The 19,781-nt window shown below is 44.5% G+C and overlaps 1 protein-coding gene across 2 annotated transcripts in view; it reads left to right on the top strand.

The window, feature by feature from the left end:
• Window positions 1–13,025, top strand: part of hspa12a (heat shock protein 12A) — a 130,934-nt gene extending 117,909 nt beyond the window's left edge. For both annotated transcript variants that reach the window (XM_080205835.1, XM_080205833.1), the window contains 3 exons: window positions 1,851–2,109; window positions 5,669–5,772; window positions 12,113–13,025. In XM_080205835.1, the coding sequence (XP_080061961.1) occupies window positions 1,851–2,109; window positions 5,669–5,772; window positions 12,113–12,750 (1,001 nt within the window). In that variant the 3' untranslated portion in view covers window positions 12,751–13,025. The remainder of the gene's footprint in view (window positions 1–1,850; window positions 2,110–5,668; window positions 5,773–12,112) is intronic.
• The last annotated feature ends 6,756 nt before the right edge of the window (window positions 13,026–19,781 follow it).

The following is a 19,781-nucleotide window of genomic DNA, read 5'->3' as shown; positions in this document are numbered from 1 at the left end:
TGGCTGGATTTTCATTCTGGGGGGCAGATACAAACTAGACATGGGGCCACTGACCTAGAAACAGTGCGGAGGCATTCACAATGGCTGCAGGGTGACAAAGTGGGTTATTTACAAGATCTGGGATGTCTTGGTACTCTGGGATGTTACTACAGTTATAAAATAATAAGACCCTCTAGCCCTCACTCCTTATACTTTTCACATACTCCCATGTCCCATCCATGGTCACCCATGTCCCCCTACCCACCACTATGGCCTCCCATTCCCATGGTTCTGTGCACCCTAACACCACCCCACCCCCATCCCCGGCCTTTGCCCCATGCTCCCTGTGCCAACTCACCCAACACCCACCATTGACAGACCTCGGGAGTCATGTTGAGATAAAATAAAGTGCTAAATATTAATTGCAGAGTCCACTATATTAAAGAAGAAACGCTTATTGATAAAAGCCCATTCAATTCATTTAATTTCTTTGTGCATCTATTCTCTTATAAAAACAAACATTTGTATTAATAACTCCACATCAAATACAAGCTAACAACTTTATAACCACTTAGAACTGTCAGTCAAACTGGGAATTTGCACCCCACTTCCCTCCCCACCATTGTGATTATGATAGGTTGTGGAAGCATCTAAACAATATTTATACATGGAGGATGAGAAAGGGGATGTAATAACTGGAAATGAGAAAATGGCTGAGGCATTGAACAGATGTTTTGTGTTGGTCTTCACAGTGGAAGACATAAGTAACATGCACTGGAGGGATGCGGAGGAGATTCACTAGGTTGATTCCACAGTTGAAAGGGCTGGCTTATGAGGAGAGACTGAGTAGACTGGGACTATACTCATTGGAATTCAATAGAATGAGGGGAGATAATATAGAAACATAAGATTATGAAGGGAATAGATAAGATTGAAGCGGGGAAGTTGTCCCATTGGCAGGTGAAACTAGAACTAGGGGGCATAGCCTCAAAACAAGGGGAAGCAGATTTAGGACTGAGATGAGGAGGAACTACTTCACACAAAGGGTTGTGAATCTGTGGAATTCTCTGCCCAGTGAAGTAGTTGAGGTTACCTCATTGAATGTTTTTAAGGCAAGGATAGATAAATTTTTGAACAGTAAAGGAATTAAGGGTTATGGTGAGCAGGCAAGTAAGTGGAGCTGAGTCCACAAAAAGATCAGCCATGATCTTAGTGAATGGTGGAGCAGGCTCGAGAGGCCAGATGGCCTACTCCTGCTCCTAGTTCTTATGTTCTTATAATAATGATTTGCAGGCTTATCTATTGAAATTGCAAACCCAATTATTTTTCCAACTGAGAAATGACGTTGGCTGTGTGGTTTTTAATTTGAAATTTAAAGAGCAGGTGATTTAAATGATCTGACAACTTGAGAGTTCTACAGGCGTTATCCACAATCCCATATAGGTACCTGACCTCTTCAAATGGTACCTGCTCTTTTCAAGGAACCCCAATAGGTTTAGACCTTATCATCAATGGGTAAAGGCCATGAGTTGTGTTTTCTAGGAACCTGGGTGATAAAAGTTGCTTCTGAGTGATGGCCCCACTGTCTCCTTGAACCACAGATATGTGAATTGTGCCCCAGCCCTGTTTACAACACATAACCACTCCCCCTCCGGCATCACACTGGCAAAAATGGTGAGTGGCAGATATGGGGGTGGGACTTGCAGATTTGGGGTTCCAGGGCCATTATGTTTAATCACCCGTCCCAATATGTCCAATTTTGTTTGGTAATGTTACAGTGAATCACCGTGGGACATTTTACTCTGATAAAGGAGTCAAATAATGCAAGTTATTATTGTCTTAACTCACTTCCATCTTTTGTTAAATTCCAGGTGGACCCTATGGTTCTATTGGAGTGGACTTTGAATTTGAAAAACTACTCTGTAAAATTTTTGGGGAGGATTTCATTGAACAGTTTAAGATCAAACGCCCGGCGGCTTGGGTAGATTTGATGATAGCATTTGAGTCACGTAAAAGGGCTGCTGCTCCTGGAAGAATCAATCCACTCAATATTAATTTGCCTTTCTCGTTCATCGATTACTATAAAAAGTTCAGAGGTCACAGTGTGGAGCATGCCCTTCGAAAAAGCAGGTACATACTCTGAACACATGTACTTTATTCTTTAAGTTGGACCGCACAGGTTTGTTGGTTAAAGTTTCCCAGCTGGCTGAGTGGTCTCTGTTAGGACCAAGGGAGAGTGATGTAAAATTATATATGCCAGAGTTACGAGTACAAGAGGGTTCTCGCAAAGCTAATGATGCCAGAAATCCAAGAGCTCTGAGATTAGTGTACTGCTGTCAGTTGATTTTCCTGAATGCTGCCCTCAATAAAGCTGGCTGCATCCAAGCACCAGTCTTGGAACGGGGCACCTTAAGGAGGTGTTGGGCTCCTTATTTTCTTAGAATCATAAAATCATATAGAGCAGAAGAGGCCATTCATCCCATCAAGTCTACACCAACCACAATCTTACCCAGGCCCTATCCCCATGCATTTACCCTAGTTAATCCCCCTGATGCTAAGGGGCAGTCTTTGCAACCAGCACATCTTTGAAGTGTGGAAGGAAACTGGAGTACCTGGAGGAAACCCACGCAGACACAGGGAGAATGTGCCAACTCCACACAGGCAGTGACCCAAACCATGAATCGAACCCAGGTCCCTAGCGCTGTGAGCCAGCAGTGCTAACCACTGTGCCACCATGCCATTTCTGCATTTACAATGTTTAACACCTGTTTCAGCATGGGAAAATTATATCTATTTTTTGGCCACACCCAATGATAGACAATTGAGATACTGGGACTATCTCCACTGATGCACAGAAAGCTGAGAGGAGATTGTTTTTGTAATTGCTGTGTAGTATGTGGGCATTGATGGCAAGGTCAGTATTTACTGCTGTTTCCCTGAGTGAGTGACTTGTTAGACCATTTCAGAGGGCAGCTACGAGTCAACCATATTGCTCTGCATCTGAAGTCACATTCAGGCCAGACCATGTCCAAATATCTTATTTTCTTCCCGTAAGAACTTGATTATACCAGATGGGTTTTAACGACAATCCAATAGTTTCATAGTCACTATTATTGGTATTAATTTTATCTAACAAATAAAAACTAAATTTAAATGTTCAGCTGCGATTTTGGGATTTGTAATCATATCCCCAGGTGGAATTTTACCAATTTATATTCAAAGTGTTGTCTCAGGGTGGGGAAGAGCAGTGGAGAATATCGTCAGCTGGCTTTTCCCACCTTTTCAAATGGTTCTGAAAAGAAAAGTGGAAGAGGTGGGCCTCATGATGTCATGTGGGCGGGGTGGGCTCTAAATGTACCTCCCCCATCAGCAACCTCGGCCAATGATGGAAAAAGTGCATCCCAATCTGAAAGCAATAAAAATAGAAACACAAATACCCCATGGAACTCCACCTTCCCCCCACTCCCCACCCTACGAGGGAACACTCCCTCCCCCCACCCTCAAATTCTCAATGAAATAAGCTCTCCCCAAACCCTGCCCACCCCATCCAGGGGTCAAAGCCAGGACACTGCCCAGGCATGATCCTCTCCTCTCAGGGGCCATACTTACCTGTGCAGCCCCAACAGGTTCCATTTGCCAGCTCCCAATGTGGTTGGGGGGGGGGAGGCATGATGCAGAGGGGAGGCCTGCTAATGACATTTAATAGGGTTCACAATCTTTCATGGGGGGAACCCCAAACCTCACCACGTCATCGGTGGGAACTATCTCTACAGGAAATTCTAACGTGAATGGGACTCCAGTTGGATTCTCCGCACCCTCCACCTTGCCCACCCGCCGAAAATGGGGTTGGAAAATCTTCCCCTCCAAACCATTTATCCTGCCTTGGGGATTACTGGTCTGGCAAAGTAACCACCGTGCTAGTGTTCCCATTAAATTAAATAGAGGTTTTGAAAACTACAGAGTTCTGATAGATCGGACTTGGTAAAAGCAGGTCCCCTTTGGGGAGTTTATGATGAAGCATCAAAAGTTTCAAATGATCAATAAGAGAGTGAGAAGTTGGATTTGGAGATCTTTCCTTACACAAGGGGTATGGATAAGGCAGAGACAATTTCTTCTTTTAGGAGGAAATTAATTAAATATATGAAGCAGCAGAAGAAAGAGGAACAGTGGGATTAATTTTGGATTTCTCTGCACAGACATGGGACTTCCTCTATGTTGAAAACTTCTAATCGGATTTCTCCAGCCATTGTCACCACCGCTATCAGCAAGGACAGAGAATTTGGCGCTCAACTAAATCTCCGTTCATTGATGGTCCAGCAAATCCAACCATAACATAAAATCCCTACAGTGCAGAATGAGGCCAGTTTGGCCCATCGAGGCTTCACCGATCACAATTCCACCCAGGCCCATGCATTTACCCTGGCTAGTCCCCTTGATACTAAGGGACAATTTAGCAAGGCCAATCCATCTAATCTGCACACCTTTGGAGCATGGGAGGAAATTGGAGCACCCGGAGGAAACGCACACAGAAATGAGGAAAATGTGCAAACTCCACACAGTGAGTGACCCAAGCTGGGAATTGAACCCTAGGTCCCTGGCGCTGTGAGGCAGCAGTGCTAATCACTGTGGCACTGTGCCGCCATGCCAGTGTGAATGGCCGGAGAATTCCATGTTTCTATGCTTCCTTTTGTCAGATCTCACTTATTTGACTTCTGCAGCACCCTTATGTGCTGTATCACAGTTAGTGACAAATTCTCATTGGCGCTCCCTACACCTTCCTATAGCATAGTTTCCTGAGCTGCTGATAGGTATGAATCCAGATAGTTGGGAAGAGCTGAAAGTCTTTCTCTTTCTCCTCCTTCTCTGGCACACTGCGTTGGGACATCTAGGCAAAAGGAACATGGAAAGATGTTATGAGTTTGCCCAATTGTGATTCATGCAATCGTGTTTGAATTTTCAAACTATTATACAGGTGGCACGGTGGTTGATGTTGCTGCGACACAGGGCCAGGAAGCTGGGTTCAATTCTGGTCTTGGGTCACAGTGGAGTTTGCATGTTCTCTCCATGTCTACATGGGTTTCTTCCGGGTGCTAAAGTTTCCTCCCACATTCCAAAGATGTACGTGTTAGGTTGATTGTCGGTGCTAAATTGACCCTGGTGTTAGGGGGATTGGCAGGGTAAATATGTGGCATTACGGGAATAGGGCGTGGTCAATGCAGACTCGATGGGCCATGGCCTCCTTCTGTACTGTAGCGATTCTATGGTGAACTGCAGGAACTAAAGGGTTCTGCAACCCTACCTCCAAGAGGTTTAGCCAGCTGAGTCCAAGGATTTCAATGCTTTGTCCTCATGAAATGTCAGAACCAGATTTCCAAAAAGGGCTAAAGCCTGAGATTCCTGACAGGAGAATCACTTTCTCTGGTAAGTGAGAGAACATTGGTATAGCAGTGGAGGCTGAGCGGAATGTTTTCTTTGAACAATTTCATGCACAGAGCTGGATTTCCCTCTTGTAGCAACAGGGTGAGATTTCCACCCACCCTTCTCATCTTGCTGTAACCCTAACCTACTTTATTTGAGTTATTCTTCCAATTAGCAGTTATTAACACACAGTAAATGATAGCTGGATTTTGAAGCTCTTCTTCATAGACTGTGTATCATCGATTCAACAGTTGTCCCATTTTTCCTGCAGTGTGAATTTTGTAAAGTGGTCATCCCAAGGGATGCTAAGGATGAACCCGGATGCTATGAATGCTCTATTTAAACCCACTGTTGATAATATCATCCAACATCTACGTAAGTACACTGTTGAATTGAAAAAGCAAAGTTGTTAGATGTAATTAAAGATTGACTTGGTTCATTTAGAGAGCAAATGGATGTTATTTATAAATTATACAGAGTAAACTGAAGTCCTATGATCAGTTTAGTACAGTGAACTACATCACGCGTATCACAATTTACAGCTAAATGTTTAAGGTGTGTTCTGGGTTTTTTTTAGAAACATTGTATTGTGAAAGTGGACAGAATTTTCTGGCCATTTGTGCCAGTGGGATTTTCTGGTCCCGCTGCAATGAACGGAGATTTGGCTGAGCACCAAATTCCCTGTCCTCGCTGGCACGAACAGCTGGCAAAATTATGCATTTTTGAGCTCCTTTATCACATTTGTTATTGAAACCTTGGACACAAAGCCTCTTAATTTTGTACAGGACAAATCAGCAAAATGCCAGTATGATTGCACTATTACATGATCCTTGAGCATCTATGATGCACTTTAGACCTACGTTGGCCATCGCAACATAAAGTAAAGCCAAGTGGTGCAGTGTGAGACATGCAAATGGGAAAACGTACAATAGCAATTTTTTGCTATTAGGACAGCAAAATATTGTACATGCTGGAAATCTGAAATATGGACCTTTTTTAAAGTATGCAAATGTTGAATATGCTATCATAAAGAAAAAGGGTCTAATGTTTCAGGCGTGAGATTCCCTCTCCAAGCTTCCATTCAGAATGTTAACCTGTTTTTCTCTTTCAGATGTGTATAATGTCAGCATTCCCTAATTCTATAAAACAGCAACAATTACCCTTCATTCCAGTGTGACACTCCAAAATATGATTTCTGTTTAAACATTTCTCAAGATTTTATCCAGACCTCTAGGCAACTTATTCATTTTTTAAATCAGATGTTATGGGTTGAACCTTCTCCCAACCATTAGAACTTGTGTTCACAGCAAAAGAAACAATTTCAATAAGCACCTGTTATGGACTAAATCTTGCACTCATTCTGCTGTAGAATGAGAAAATTTCATGATACTGTGTTACATACACATGGGTAACAGGGCTTTTGTTAATTCTATCACATCCAGATATCAATTCACAACTAAACTGTTAGAGTGTAGTTTACTTCCGTACCGGAAGTTAGGCCAGGGGATAGTCGTTAAGGGGGAGCGGGGGGTATAAATCGGATACTCACCCGGGGACCCACCTCATTGTTCTCCGGAGCATTGAACCTGGTGGCTGTGGCTGTGGTGAGTGACTGATTTAAAGTGAAAACCGCTTTTTTCCTGTACTTCCGGTTCTCGGGGCTTGTTAGAGTGTAGTTTACTTCCGTACCGGAAGTTAGGCCAGGGGATAGTCGTTAAGGGGGAGCGGGGGGTATAAAAAAGGGGTAGCAGTATAGAGCGGGCAGCGTCGGGAGCGGGCAGCGGAGTGAGAGGGAACTGAGTGAGAAGGGCTTTGGCTTGCTGGGCTTAGGCGAGTGCAGGCTTAGAGAAGGTGAGAGTCAGATTCCTACCTTGGGCACTTACAGGAGGTTGGGACATGGCAGGGAATATAGGGAGGAATGTAAGTTGCGTCCGGTGCCACATGTGGGAGTTCCTGGTGGTGTCACGGGTCCCCAAGGTACACATCTGCAGTAAATGTTTAGAACTGCAGCGATTGAGGGCCCGGATCAGGCAACTCGAGGGGCGACTGGAAGATGCGTTTCTAGTTAGGGAAAATGAGGAGATAATGGCTGGGAAACATGAGCAGGAGGAGGTCTCAAGGGCGGAAGAGAAGGGAGGATGGACGACTGTTAGGAGGGGAAAGAGGAAGAAGAAGAGTAGTCAGGGTCCCCCGGCCTCCCCGGAGGCCCCCCAAGGTTCGTCGGCAGGGGCACAGAAAAATAGGAAGGAAGGGGAGACTGATTTAGAGGGACGGAAAGGGTCTGGTAAGGTGATAGTGGTAGGGGATGGGAGGGTCCGAGGGATTGATAGGAGGTTCTGTGGGCAAGGGCGCGACTCCAAGATGGTGGTCTGCCTCCCTGGAGCAGGGGTAAAAGATATAATGGAAAGGGTAGAGGGAATTTTGAAAGGGGAGGGGACCCAGGCAGAGGTCATAGTACATGTAGGGGAGGGGGATATAGGAAGGAGGAGTAGGGGAGAGGTCCGTAGGCAATTTAAGGAGTTGGGGGCCAAACTAAAGGGCAGGACCTCTAGGGTGGCACTGTCTGGGTTGCTGCCCAGTATGAGCAGGGCTAAGAATGACGAGATCATGCAGTTGAATGCATGGTTGAGGGACTGGTGTAGGGTAGAGGGGTTTACTTATGTAGATCATTGGGAGGTGTTTAGGAGAGAAAGGCAACTGTACAGGAGGGGTGGGGAGGATTTGAACGGGAGGGGGACTAGTGTCTTAGCAGGGAGGTTAGCTGGGGTGTTCAGGAATGATTTAAACTAATTGGGAGGGGGGGTGGGGAGGTGGCTGGGAGAGAGACGGGTGAAAGGAAAATTATAAGGGAGAAGGTGGTTCCGAGGGACATTTGTGGGTTGAACTGTGTCTGTTTCAATGCTAGGAGTGTGGCAGGGAAAACGGATGAGCTTAGGGCCTTGATGTTTGTGAGGCAGTTGGATGTGGTGGCTGTAACGGAGACGTGGTTACGGGGAGGGCAGGACTGGCAGCTGAATGTTCCTGGGTACAGGTGTTTTAGGTGTGACAGAGGAGGGTTGAAGAGAGGTGGAGGGGTGGCACTGTTAGTCAAGGAAAACATCACAGTAGTGCGGAGGGAGGGCGATATGGAAGAGATAGGGATTGAGTCGCTGTGGGTGGAGTTGAGGAATAAAAAGGGAGAGATCACACTGCTAGGGGTGTACTATAGGCCACCCAACAGCCCAAAGTCAGTGGAGGAGGGAATTTGCAGGGGCATTTTGGACAGGTGCAGAAAGAATAGAGTGGTTGTAGTGGGTGATTTTAATTTTCCCGGAGTGAATTGGAGGGGGCCTAGAGCTGGGGGTACGGAGGGAGAGGAGTTTGTGAGATGTGTTATGGAAGGGTCGCTAGAACAGTATGTAACTTGCCCGACTAGGGGAGGGGCTATACTGGATTTAGTGTTGGGAAACGAGCCAGGGCAGGTGGGTGAGGTAGAGGTAGGCGAACATGTGGCGAACAGTGACCACAAGTCCGTCTACTTTAGGATAAAAATGGAAAGGGACGAGTGCCGTCCAAGCGGGAGTGTGCTGAACTGGGGAAAGGCGAGCTATGGCAGGATTAGGAGGGAGCTGCAGCAAACTGACTGGGAGGGACTGTTAGCTGGCAAGTCCACGGTTGGCAAGTGGGAGGCTTTTAGGGACAAAATGAAATGGTTGCAGGGGAGGTTTGTTCCGGTTAAGCGAAAGGATGGGAAAGGTAGGATTAGAGAGCCGTGGATTACGGGGGATATTGAAGACTTGGTTAGGAAGAAGAGGGAGGCGTATGATAGGTCAAAACAAATGGGTACGGAGTGTGCGCTGGAGAAATATAGAGAGAGTAGGAGGGAGCTAAAAAGGGGAATTAGAAGGGCGAAGAGAGGGCATGAGATGGCTTTGGCCAGTAGGATTAAGGATAATCCTAAGGCATTTTATTCCTATATTAGAGGCAAGAGAGTAGTTAGAGGGAAAATTGGTCCTCTTAGGGACAAGAGTGGAGAGTTGTGTATTGAGTCGGAGGGAATGGGGGAGCTCCTGAATGAATACTTTGCGTCGGTATTCACGAAGGAGAGGGGTTCGGAATCGTGCGGTCTCTTGGAGGGAGCGGAGGTTCAGTTGCAGGATATAGTTATTACGAGAGAGGAAGTGCTAGGGCTTTTAGGTAGCGTAAGGACGGATAAAGCTCCGGGGCCTGATGGTATTTATCCCAGGCTGCTTAGGGAGGCGAAAGATGAAATTGCTGGGCCTCTGGCGCACATCTTTGTCTCTTCTTTGGACACAGGTGAGGTCCCAGAAGACTGGAGGGTAGCAAATGTGGTCCCGTTGTTCAAAAAAGGTAGTAGGGATAACCCTGGGAATTATAGGCCAGTGAGTTTGACGTCGGTGGTAGGGAAGTTAATGGAAAAAATACTTAGGGGTAGGATGTATGAGCATTTGGAGCGTTGCGATCTGATTAGGGATACGCAACATGGCTTTGTTAGAGGGAGGTCTTGCCTTACGAATCTGGTGGAATTCTTTGAGGAGGTGACAAAAACGGTTGACGATGGGAGAGCCGTTGATGTCATCTACATGGATTTCAGTAAGGCGTTTGACAAAGTCCCTCACGGTAGGCTGGTAGAAAAGGTTAAGGCGCATGGGATACGAGGCCAGGTAGTTAGGTGGATTGAGAACTGGTTGGGAAATAGGAGACAGAGGGTAGTTGTGGAGGGTACCTTGTCGGGCTGGAGGCCAGTGACCAGTGGTGTGCCGCAGGGCTCGGTACTGGGACCTCTCCTCTTTGTAGTCTACATAAATGACTTAGAAGAGGGAGTAGGTGGTGTGATCAGCAAGTTTGCTGATGACACCAAGATGGCAGGGTTGGCGGGTACAGAGCTGGATTGTCAGGTGATACAACAGGATATAGATAGGTTGGTGCAGTGGGCAGATAGGTGGCAGATGGCATTTAATCCTGACAAATGCGAGGTGATGCATTTTGGAAGGAATAATGCAGAGAGGAGTTATGTGATAAAAGGTAGGCCGATTAGGAGTATAGATGTACAGAGAGACCTGGGAGTGCAGGTCCACAAATCCATGAAGGTTGTGTCACAAGTGGAGAACGTTGTTAGGAAGGCTTATGGGATGTTAGCCTTTATAGGAAGGGGCTTAGAGTATAAAAGCTGCCGTCTAATGCTTCAGTTATACAGAACGTTGGTTAGACCGCATTTGGAGTACTGCGTCCAGTTCTGGTCACCTTATTACCGGAAGGACGTGGAGTCTCTGGAAAGGGTGCAGAGGAGGTTTACCAGGATGTTGCCTGGCATGGGGGGACTGGGTTACGAGGAGAGACTGAAGAGACTGGGGCTATTCTCCTTGGAAAGAAGGAGATTGAGAGGGGACATGATAGAGGTATATAAGATACTGAAGGGAATAGATAGAGTTAATAGTGAGAGACTGCTCCCTAGACTGGGTACGAACACAAGAGGTCATCAATTAAGGGTGAGGGGGGGGAGGTATAATTTGGAGGTAAGAGGAAGGTTCTTTACACAGAGAGTTGTGGGGGGCTGGAATGCGCTACCGAGTAGGGTGGTGGAGGCAGGCACGTTGGACTCGTTTAAGATGCAGTTAGATAGGCATATGAGTGAAACGGGAATGGAGGGATATGGTAGGGGCTATTAAATAGGGTAAACCTCGGGAGACACCGGAAGGGCAGGCTGTATAACTAATATGTTTTGTCTTTATTCCACAGGTGGAGGTCCACCTCGTGTCAAGCGAGGGGCATGCACACGGCAGGTTGTGCGTGGGCTGCTCTTGGAAGTCCAGGAGTGGCCTAGTACTTCATGTCGGTGTGTGTGCTTGATCCTGGACCGATAGACGGGCACCGCAACAGCTCAGTGACTAGCACTGCTAGCTGTGCAGATACATGGATTTGGGCCTGTGTCTGTGGGAGTTTGCGCATTCTCCCTGTGGTTGCGTGGGTTTCCTCCGGGCGCTCCGGTTTCCTCCCACACCCCAAAGATGTGCTCTTAGGCTAATTGGTTTCCACCAAATTGACACTATTTCTTCCCTGAATCTGACTGAGTAGGGTCTCATTCGTAGACATGCAGGGTAGAATAGGTGTAGGGCGATGCGGCGGCGCGGGCTCGTTGGGCCGAAGGGCCTGTTTCCCGTGCTGGGTTGTTCTTTGTTCTTTGTTCTTTGTAAACTTAAAGTGAGGATCAAGGGTAATCATTCATGTCAAATAAAAGTCGTTTACATTAGAGATTTGAATTTTGAAATATTTAATGTCTTCCTCAAAAATATTCCCATACAGGTTCGACCAATGGGGGTCTTGCGTTCTGCTTCTGTTGCCTCACATGCATGAACATTTAAATGAGAGAATTCTTTCCTCAATAAGCAATCTTTGAGCTAATTAATATTTAGGAAGTGACACCAACAGAAAACTGACAGATCCTTGTTGAATATAAATATAACGTTAGTCAATTAGCCCTGAATACCTTCCCCCCACCCCATCACAGAGTCAAAGGGATCCTTTTACAGATACAGCCAGCTTAACTTAGTTTATAAATGAGGTTTACACATCCCATCTAAGGTCCAATTGAAATGGAATGCAGAAATCTCCCCATTTTACAGCACCAACATGTTTGACTGAAGTGCTCATGTTATGAGGAACTCATCTGTGTTTTAATAAGAAAATATTTCTGATGTACTATGTTTTTCTCCAGTTAATCTCTTCCAGAAACCTGAAGTTTCAGGTTTGAAGTTTCTGTTCTTGGTGGGTGGATTCGCTGAGTCACCTTTACTTCAGCAGGCTATTCAATCAAATCTTGCTGACAAGTGCCGCGTCATAATTCCTCATGACGTGGGACTTACTATTCTAAAAGGGGCAGTGCTATTTGGACTGGACCCCACTATCATTAAAGTACGGCGTTCTCCGCTGACCTATGGAGTTGGGGTATTGAATCGATTTGTGGAAGGGAAACACCCAACTGAGAAGCTACTGGTTAAAGATGGCACTCGCTGGTGTACTGATGTGTTTGACAAGTTCATCACAGCTGACCAGTCCGTGGCTCTTGGCGAGACTGTCAAACGCAGTTACACTCCTGCAAAGCCGTCCCAAATGGTTATCGTGATCAATATATACTGCTCAGAAAATGATAATGTTAACTTCATCACCGATGCTAGTGTAAAGAAGTGTGGCACCCTTCGCCTTGATCTAACAGGAACTGATAGTCCATCACTGCCGGCACGGAGAGAGATTCAAACATTAATGCAGTTTGGAGATACTGAGCTAAAAGCAATGGCTGTTGATATTGCCACTTCCAAATGTGTCAAAGCTGGCATTGATTTCCTCAATTACTAAGATGTCGCCAGTCATCCAAAAGCCCTTGTGCCCTAATTCAGAATTATTGATTATGTCTAAAACTGGAAGTCATGTTATAGCTCAGATTGGAAATTTACTGTAAGTGAAAAGAGAGTCTAGCAATACCAATCATTTCGCCACAGTACTGGAATGCCACGAAATATTACCTTAAATGCCACATGTATGCAAATATGTGATTAATTATCTATATTTCCTGAATGTAAACTAAGAATTTGCTCTTGTTTCAATGAAGAAAAGGAAAACAGCATAAAGTTATCTGGAGAATGCTACTATGTAATCACAGCCTGCTTGCTAATACTTAATTTCTGAATGTTAACCATGCTGAAATGGAGCACTGATGCGGTCATGCAGTAATTTAATATTACACTCAACTTTGTCAATAACAAAAATGGACAAAATTTGAATGTTAAGGAATTTTCCTCCAATCAAGCCAGTCATTATTTTTATTTTTGTATATACAATATTTAAAGTATTGTACATACTTTTACTTCAAGTATTAAGAATATAAATGTGAAATATTTGACTATGTTAAATTTATTGTAACAGCATTGAGCTGGAAAGAAACCAAATGTTGAATGGTGAATGCCATATCTTGAACTGCAGACCTACGTTTCATGTGTAATCACTTGTATCGTCCAACATTAAAAGTTGTTCCATTTAGCTGGAGAGTTTCTTCTTTGAATAATATTCTTTCCGATATTGGTTTGAATTGATGAATGGTTTGCTTTTTCGACGGAGAAATGGTCAAGTAATAGTGTAAGTTGCTGAGTTTCACCGACACAGCCAAACATCTATGGAGGAATGAGAACCTAATTTCTTAGCACTTGTCATAGAATCACTACAGTGCAGAAGGAGGCCATTCGGCCCCTCGAATCTTTGACAGAGTAACTTACTAGGCACTATCCGCATAACTGCACACATTTACCATGGCTAATCCATCTAACCTACACATCTTGGAACACTAAGGGTCAATTTAGCATGGCCAATCCTCTTAATCTGCACGTCTTTAGACTGTGGGAGGAAGCTGGAGGAAACCCATGCAGGGGAAATGTGCAAACTTCACACAGACAATGACCTAAGGCTGGAATTGAATCCAGGCCCTTGGTGCTGTGAGACAGCAGTGCTAACCCCTGTGCCACTGTGCTGCCCCTTCCTAATGTAAACACAATAAATTAACATTAATTAAAGAAAGGGAGGATAGACTATGAAGCTAAACTAGCACTAAATATAAAAAAGGATAGTAAGAGTTTTTATAAATATATAAAGAGGAGGAGGCTGGCTAGGGTGAATGTTGGACCCTTAGAGGGGCGATTTAGTGGTGGGGGATGAGGAAATGGCTGAGGCCTTAAATAAGTTTTTTTGCCTCGGTCTTCATGGAGGAGGACGCGAATAGTTTGCCGGGTATTAAAGATAGAAGGATGGTAGGAGTTGAGGGCCTGAATGCGATCACTGTCACTAGAAAGGCAGTGCTTGATCGACTAGCGGGACTGATGGTGGACAAGTCCCCAGGACCGGATGGAATGCATCCCAAGGTTCTGAAGGAAATGGCAGAGGTGATAGTAGATGCCTTAGTGATTATTTTCCAAACCTCGCTGGATTCCGGGGAAGTGCCGGAAGATTGGAAAACGGCTAATGTTACGCTGCTGTTTAAATAGGGTAGCAGGCAAAAGGCAGGGAATTATAGGCTGGTTAGTTTAACGTCTGTTGTGGGAAACATGTTTGAATCCGTCATCAAAGAAGAAATAGCGAGGCACCTTGAGAAGAATTGTTTGATAGAGCAGACGCAGCACGGATTTGTTAAGGGGAAGTCGTGTCTGACAAATTTATTGGAATTCTATGAGCATGTGACAAGTGCGATAGACAGCGGGGAACCGGTGGATGTGGTGTTTCTCGATTTTCAGAAGGCATTTGATAAGGTGCCACACAAAAGGTTGCTTCAGAAGGTTGGGGGGAAAGAGTTGGCAGTAAGGTGTTAGTGTGGATAGAGGATTGGTTGTCTAATAGGAGGCAGAGAATTGGTATCAATGGGTGCTATTCTGATTGGCGGTTGGTGACTACTGGAGTGCCCCAGGGATCGGTGCTGGGGCCTCAACTATTTACCATTTATATAGATGATCTGGAGGAGGGGGCTTAGTGTAGGGTGTTGAAATTTGCTGATGACACAAAGACAAGTGGAAAAGCAAATTGTGCGGAGGGTATGGAAAGTCTGCAGAAGGATCTAGATAGGCTAAGCGAGTGGGCGAGGACCTGGCAGATGGAGTACAATGTTAGCAAGTGTGAGGTTATCCACTTTGGCAGGAATAATAGTAGGAGGGATTACTATTTAAAGGGCGAAAAGCTGCAGCATGCTACGGTGCAGAGGGACCTGGGGGTCCTTGTGCATGAGTCGCAAAAACCCAGCCTGCAGGTGCAGCAGGCGATCAGGAAGGCAAATGGGATGCTGGCCTTTATAGCAAGGGGGATTGAATATAAAAGCAGGGAGGTCTTGCTGCAACTGTACAGGGCATTGGTGAGGCCGCAGCTGGAGTACTGTGTGCAGTTTTGTTCACCGCACTTGCGCAGGGATGTTTTGGCCTTGGAGGGAGTGCAGAGGAGGTTCACTAGGCTGATACCGGAGATGAGGGGGTTGGACTATGAAGAGAGGCTGAATAGACTGGGTTTGTACTCGTTGGAGTTTAGAAGGATGAGGAGGGATCGTATAGAGACGTATAAGATAATGAAGGGGTTGGATAGGGTAGAGGTGGAGAGATTCTTCCCTCTCAGAAAAGACAGCAGGACTAGGGGGCACAGCCTCAAGATAAGAGGGGGGGGTGCAGTTTAGAACAGAGTTGAGGAGGAACTTCTTCACTCAATGGGTGGTAAATCTCTGGAATTCTCTGCCCGTTGAAGTGGTGGAGGCTACCTCACTAAATATATTTAAGACACGGGTAGATAGGTTTTTGGTAGGTAAGGGAATTAAGAGTTATGGGGAGAAAGCGGGAAAGTGGAACTGAGCCACGACAGATCAGCCATGATCTTATTGAATGGCGGGGCAGGCTCGAAGGGCTAGATGGCCTACTCCTGCTCCTATTTCTTATGTTCTTACACATTCTTCACACGTCTGATGACTTTATTCCTCTATTGAATAACATGTACTCCTTTGGGCAGGAACCTCAGCAAAACGACAGCTCCTGCAGCGTGAAACACAAAATTGGGGTCGATTTTAATTTGTCAGCATTCACGGCATGGTAGTAATAATTGGCAAATTTTGTTACGGTTATGTAAAACATTGGTTAGGCCACTTTGGAATACTGTGTCCAATTCTGGTCTCCGCACGATCAGAAGAACATGGAGGCTTTGGAGAGAGTACAGAAGAGGTACACCAGGGTGTTGCCTAGTATGGAGGGTATTAGCTATGAGGAGAAATTGAATAAACTGGGCTTTTTCTCCCTGGAAGGATGGAGGCTGAGGGGCAAACTGATAGAAGGTTATAAAATTATGAGACATATAGATAGGGTGAACAGTTGGAAGCTTTTTCCTAGGGCAGAAATGACAATTACAAGGGGGCGCAAGTTCAAGATAAGGAGGGAAAGGTTCAGTAGGGATGTGCGGGGGATGTTTTTTTTTACTCAGAGTGATGGGGGGCCTGGAATGCACTGACAAGTGAGGTGGTTAAGGCAGTTACAATAGTGACATTTAAGACTTATCTGGGTAGACACATAAACAGGTGGGGAATAGAGAGATGTATGGGGTTGGTCCAGATAGGATGTAATCGGCACAGGCTTGGAGGGCTGAAGGGCCTATTCCTGTGCTGTACTGTTCTTTGTTCTTTAGCATTCAGTAATAAATTTGCACAATCACTATTCAGCCGTATCATTGCGATTAATATCTTAACATGTGTTAAGCAAGCTAATCCTTTTCTCTTTTTGAGAAGTTCAACAGCACCACCATGTGGAAAGTTTACAGAATTTCCTGAAAAATGGAAAGCACCAACATTAATAAATACTTCAGAAGGGTCTGTAGTCAACATTCTAATAGCATTCATTTAAAGTGTACTGATGGTGGTCACCTATACTGAGTTTGAGATGTCTGTTAAGGTCAAATATCTGTGGTTGGTCCATGTTCAAAGGTTTAAGACTTTAATATTAAATAATATGAAAAGAAAAGGTTGATGCTAATTTTCCATAACATCTTCCTAATATGTTCCAGGAGTTGATTCTCTTCTCCCTTATTTCTCTTTTCCATTTATTTTATGATCCTATATTTTCTGTACAGGTATGCGGAGGGTGAACCGTTTTCGTACAGTGAGTAGGATTTTCCGGTCGCGCTTGGCCCAAGTCCAGAAAATCCCGCCGGAGGTCAACTGATCTTTGCATAGTCTGTGTCCTGCCTGCTACGATTCCTGTGGCAGGCAGGATGGGAAAATTCCATCCAGTGAGGGGTTCAGGTCTGGAATTCACTTCCTTGAAGCGTGGCGGAGGCAGGTTCCATCGACACATTCAAGAGGGCATGAGATTATTATTTAAATAGAAACAATGTGCAGCGGTGTGGGGGAAAAGGCAGGGGAATGACACTTAAGTCATGATGCTCATTTGGAAAACAGGTGCAGACATGATGGGCCAAATGGCACCCTTCCAAGCTATAACAATTCTGTGATTACCTTCAAATGCTGTTATCAATGAGTTGCAAGCGCCTGTCATACTGACAGCAGCACTTCATTTTTTAAACAGTAGGACTCATGCAAGCAGCTACAAGTCATCTGAGTGAGTTTGATTGATGCAGAAGCACCGTTGCAAAACAGTTCCCATTTATATAATACCTTTAACATCGGAAAACCTCCCAACTTATTTCACAGAAGCATAACCAGATAAAAATTGATACAAGCAAAAGTAAAAGCATTTAGCGGAGGAAAGCTTGGTATGTTTTAATGGATGAGAATAAAGTAAAGAGAGTTACAGAGAGAATTCCAGAGTCTAGGAACCAAATAGCTGAAAGCATGACCAGTAGTGGATGATCCTTTGTAAAACCCACTGCTGATACATCATCAATGAGTCAAAAAAAACTTCTGGGGTAAAGTTTTTTCCAAACCGGGTGATTAAGAGAGACCTGATGAGTTTAACGTGACAAGGCACAAGGACATTAATGTACAAAAAGCAATCAAATGTTACAGAATGCGACATTGTTCTTTCTGAGCTCTATTTGGAGTCTACTTATTTGACAACTTGACCTCTTACTCTTGCATAGCGCTCCCTGATTGTCATATGTTTGTGAGACAGGTAACTGGGCCTTTTTCATGAGCACCTGTAAGGATCAAGGTGGCAACAAGGAGGTTCACTAGATTGATTCCAGAATTGAAGGGCTTATCTTATGAGCAGAGATTGAACAATTTAGATCTACACTATCTGGACTTTAGAAGAATGAGAGGAGATCTAATTAATGTATTGAAGATAATAAACAAAATAGATGTAAAGAGGATGTTTCCTCTTTGGGGGGTGGTGGGGAGGGGGTCACCTAGAACAGGAGGTCATAGTTTTAGGATATGAGGTGGCAGATTTAAAATAGAGGTGAGGTGGAAATAATTCTCTCAAAGGGTCCTGAATCTCTGGAATTCACTACCCCAGATCACAGTGGATGCTGGGATATTGAGTAAATTTAAGAGGGAGATAGATTTTTAATTAGTAATCGGTTGAAGGATTATGGTGAATGGGCAGGAAAGTGGAATTGAGGCTGAGATGAGATCAGCCAAGATCATATTGAATGGTGGAGTGGGCTTGAGAATTGTCTATTCCTACTCTGAGTGATCTCAGTGAAGTTGTTGTCTGTGAAGGACTGACAATTGCTCGACCTCTCTTGCATCCGCAACAGTCCTATCCCTGACAGAAAGTTCCCTCACTTTAGGGCATCAAAGGTGTGGTTACTAGCCTGTGAAATGGCAGCTTCTAAAGTTATCACTCCCGGACACTCCTTCACGTTTTCCAAGCTGTGAACTAATCTTTTGATGATGTATTCTCATCTGGCATCAATCAGATGTTACGTCCATCATCAAACTCCATTTCCTGATGACCACACGAGTTGACCACCCTTTGGAAGGTCACTCATCATCTTGGTTTGTAGTCTGAGGGTCAATATATTAAAATCAGTTCCTCATTTTAAAACAATGGGAAAAAATATATAGAGCACGATTTTGCTGATCAATTAGTGTAGTGAGCCAGTAAAATAGGGCGAGAGACAAAAATCGGATTCGAGCCCGGTTTCCCGCCTTTCACTATGATACCAGCGAAATCAGCCTTGCTGATAAAAATGGTGAGAAAACATACCATTTTCCTGCTCTTGTGACACTTAGAATTTTTTTAAGAAAGTTTTGTCCATAATTTGTTTTAGCAATGGTACATCTACAATGCTCAGTCAAAACAGTAACTGTGAATATGATGTGTAAACAAAATCCTTGGGAAAAAGTCTAAATCTACAATATTATTAATTAGACAATTGATCAATAATCCTAGCACAATCACACCTAGGTCTAAATCAATGTCCACAAAGCAAGATACAACACAATGTAACTTTAAATATTCAATAGAGGCTTAAAGGCAAGAGAAAAGTTTGAAGCTCAAAGTTTAATTATTAGTGTCACAAGTAGGCTTACATGAACACTGCAATGAAATTACTGTGAAGATCCCCTTGTTGCCACACTTTGGCACCTGTTTGGGTACACTGAGGGAGAATTTATAATGGCCAATGCGTCTAACCAACACGTCTTTCGGACTGTGGGAGGAAACCGGAGCACCCGGAGGAAACCCACGCAGACGCGTGGAGAATATGTAGACTCTGTACAGATAGGCAGAAACAAAATGCAAAATTGCAAACCGACACTCTCCACCTTTTACTTTCCGATGTTGCTGGCATCACTTGCATATCATTTTATAACTGTTTCATCGATCCGATCAATGTTTAAGTATGTAAAATTCCAAGCTGAAGTAGATATAGCTGTTGTTGAGAAGCTAATGAGCTGCTTTTGGAATGTTCATTAACTT

Source organism: Carcharhinus amblyrhynchos, chromosome 17 (genome assembly GCF_965287045.1).
Source record: "Carcharhinus amblyrhynchos chromosome 17, sCarAmb.v2.hapA, whole genome shotgun sequence".
Taxonomy (NCBI): domain Eukaryota; kingdom Metazoa; phylum Chordata; class Chondrichthyes; order Carcharhiniformes; family Carcharhinidae; genus Carcharhinus; species Carcharhinus amblyrhynchos.
Note: the sequence above shows the minus strand (reverse complement) of the source record. Positions and strands in the feature narration are given on the sequence as shown.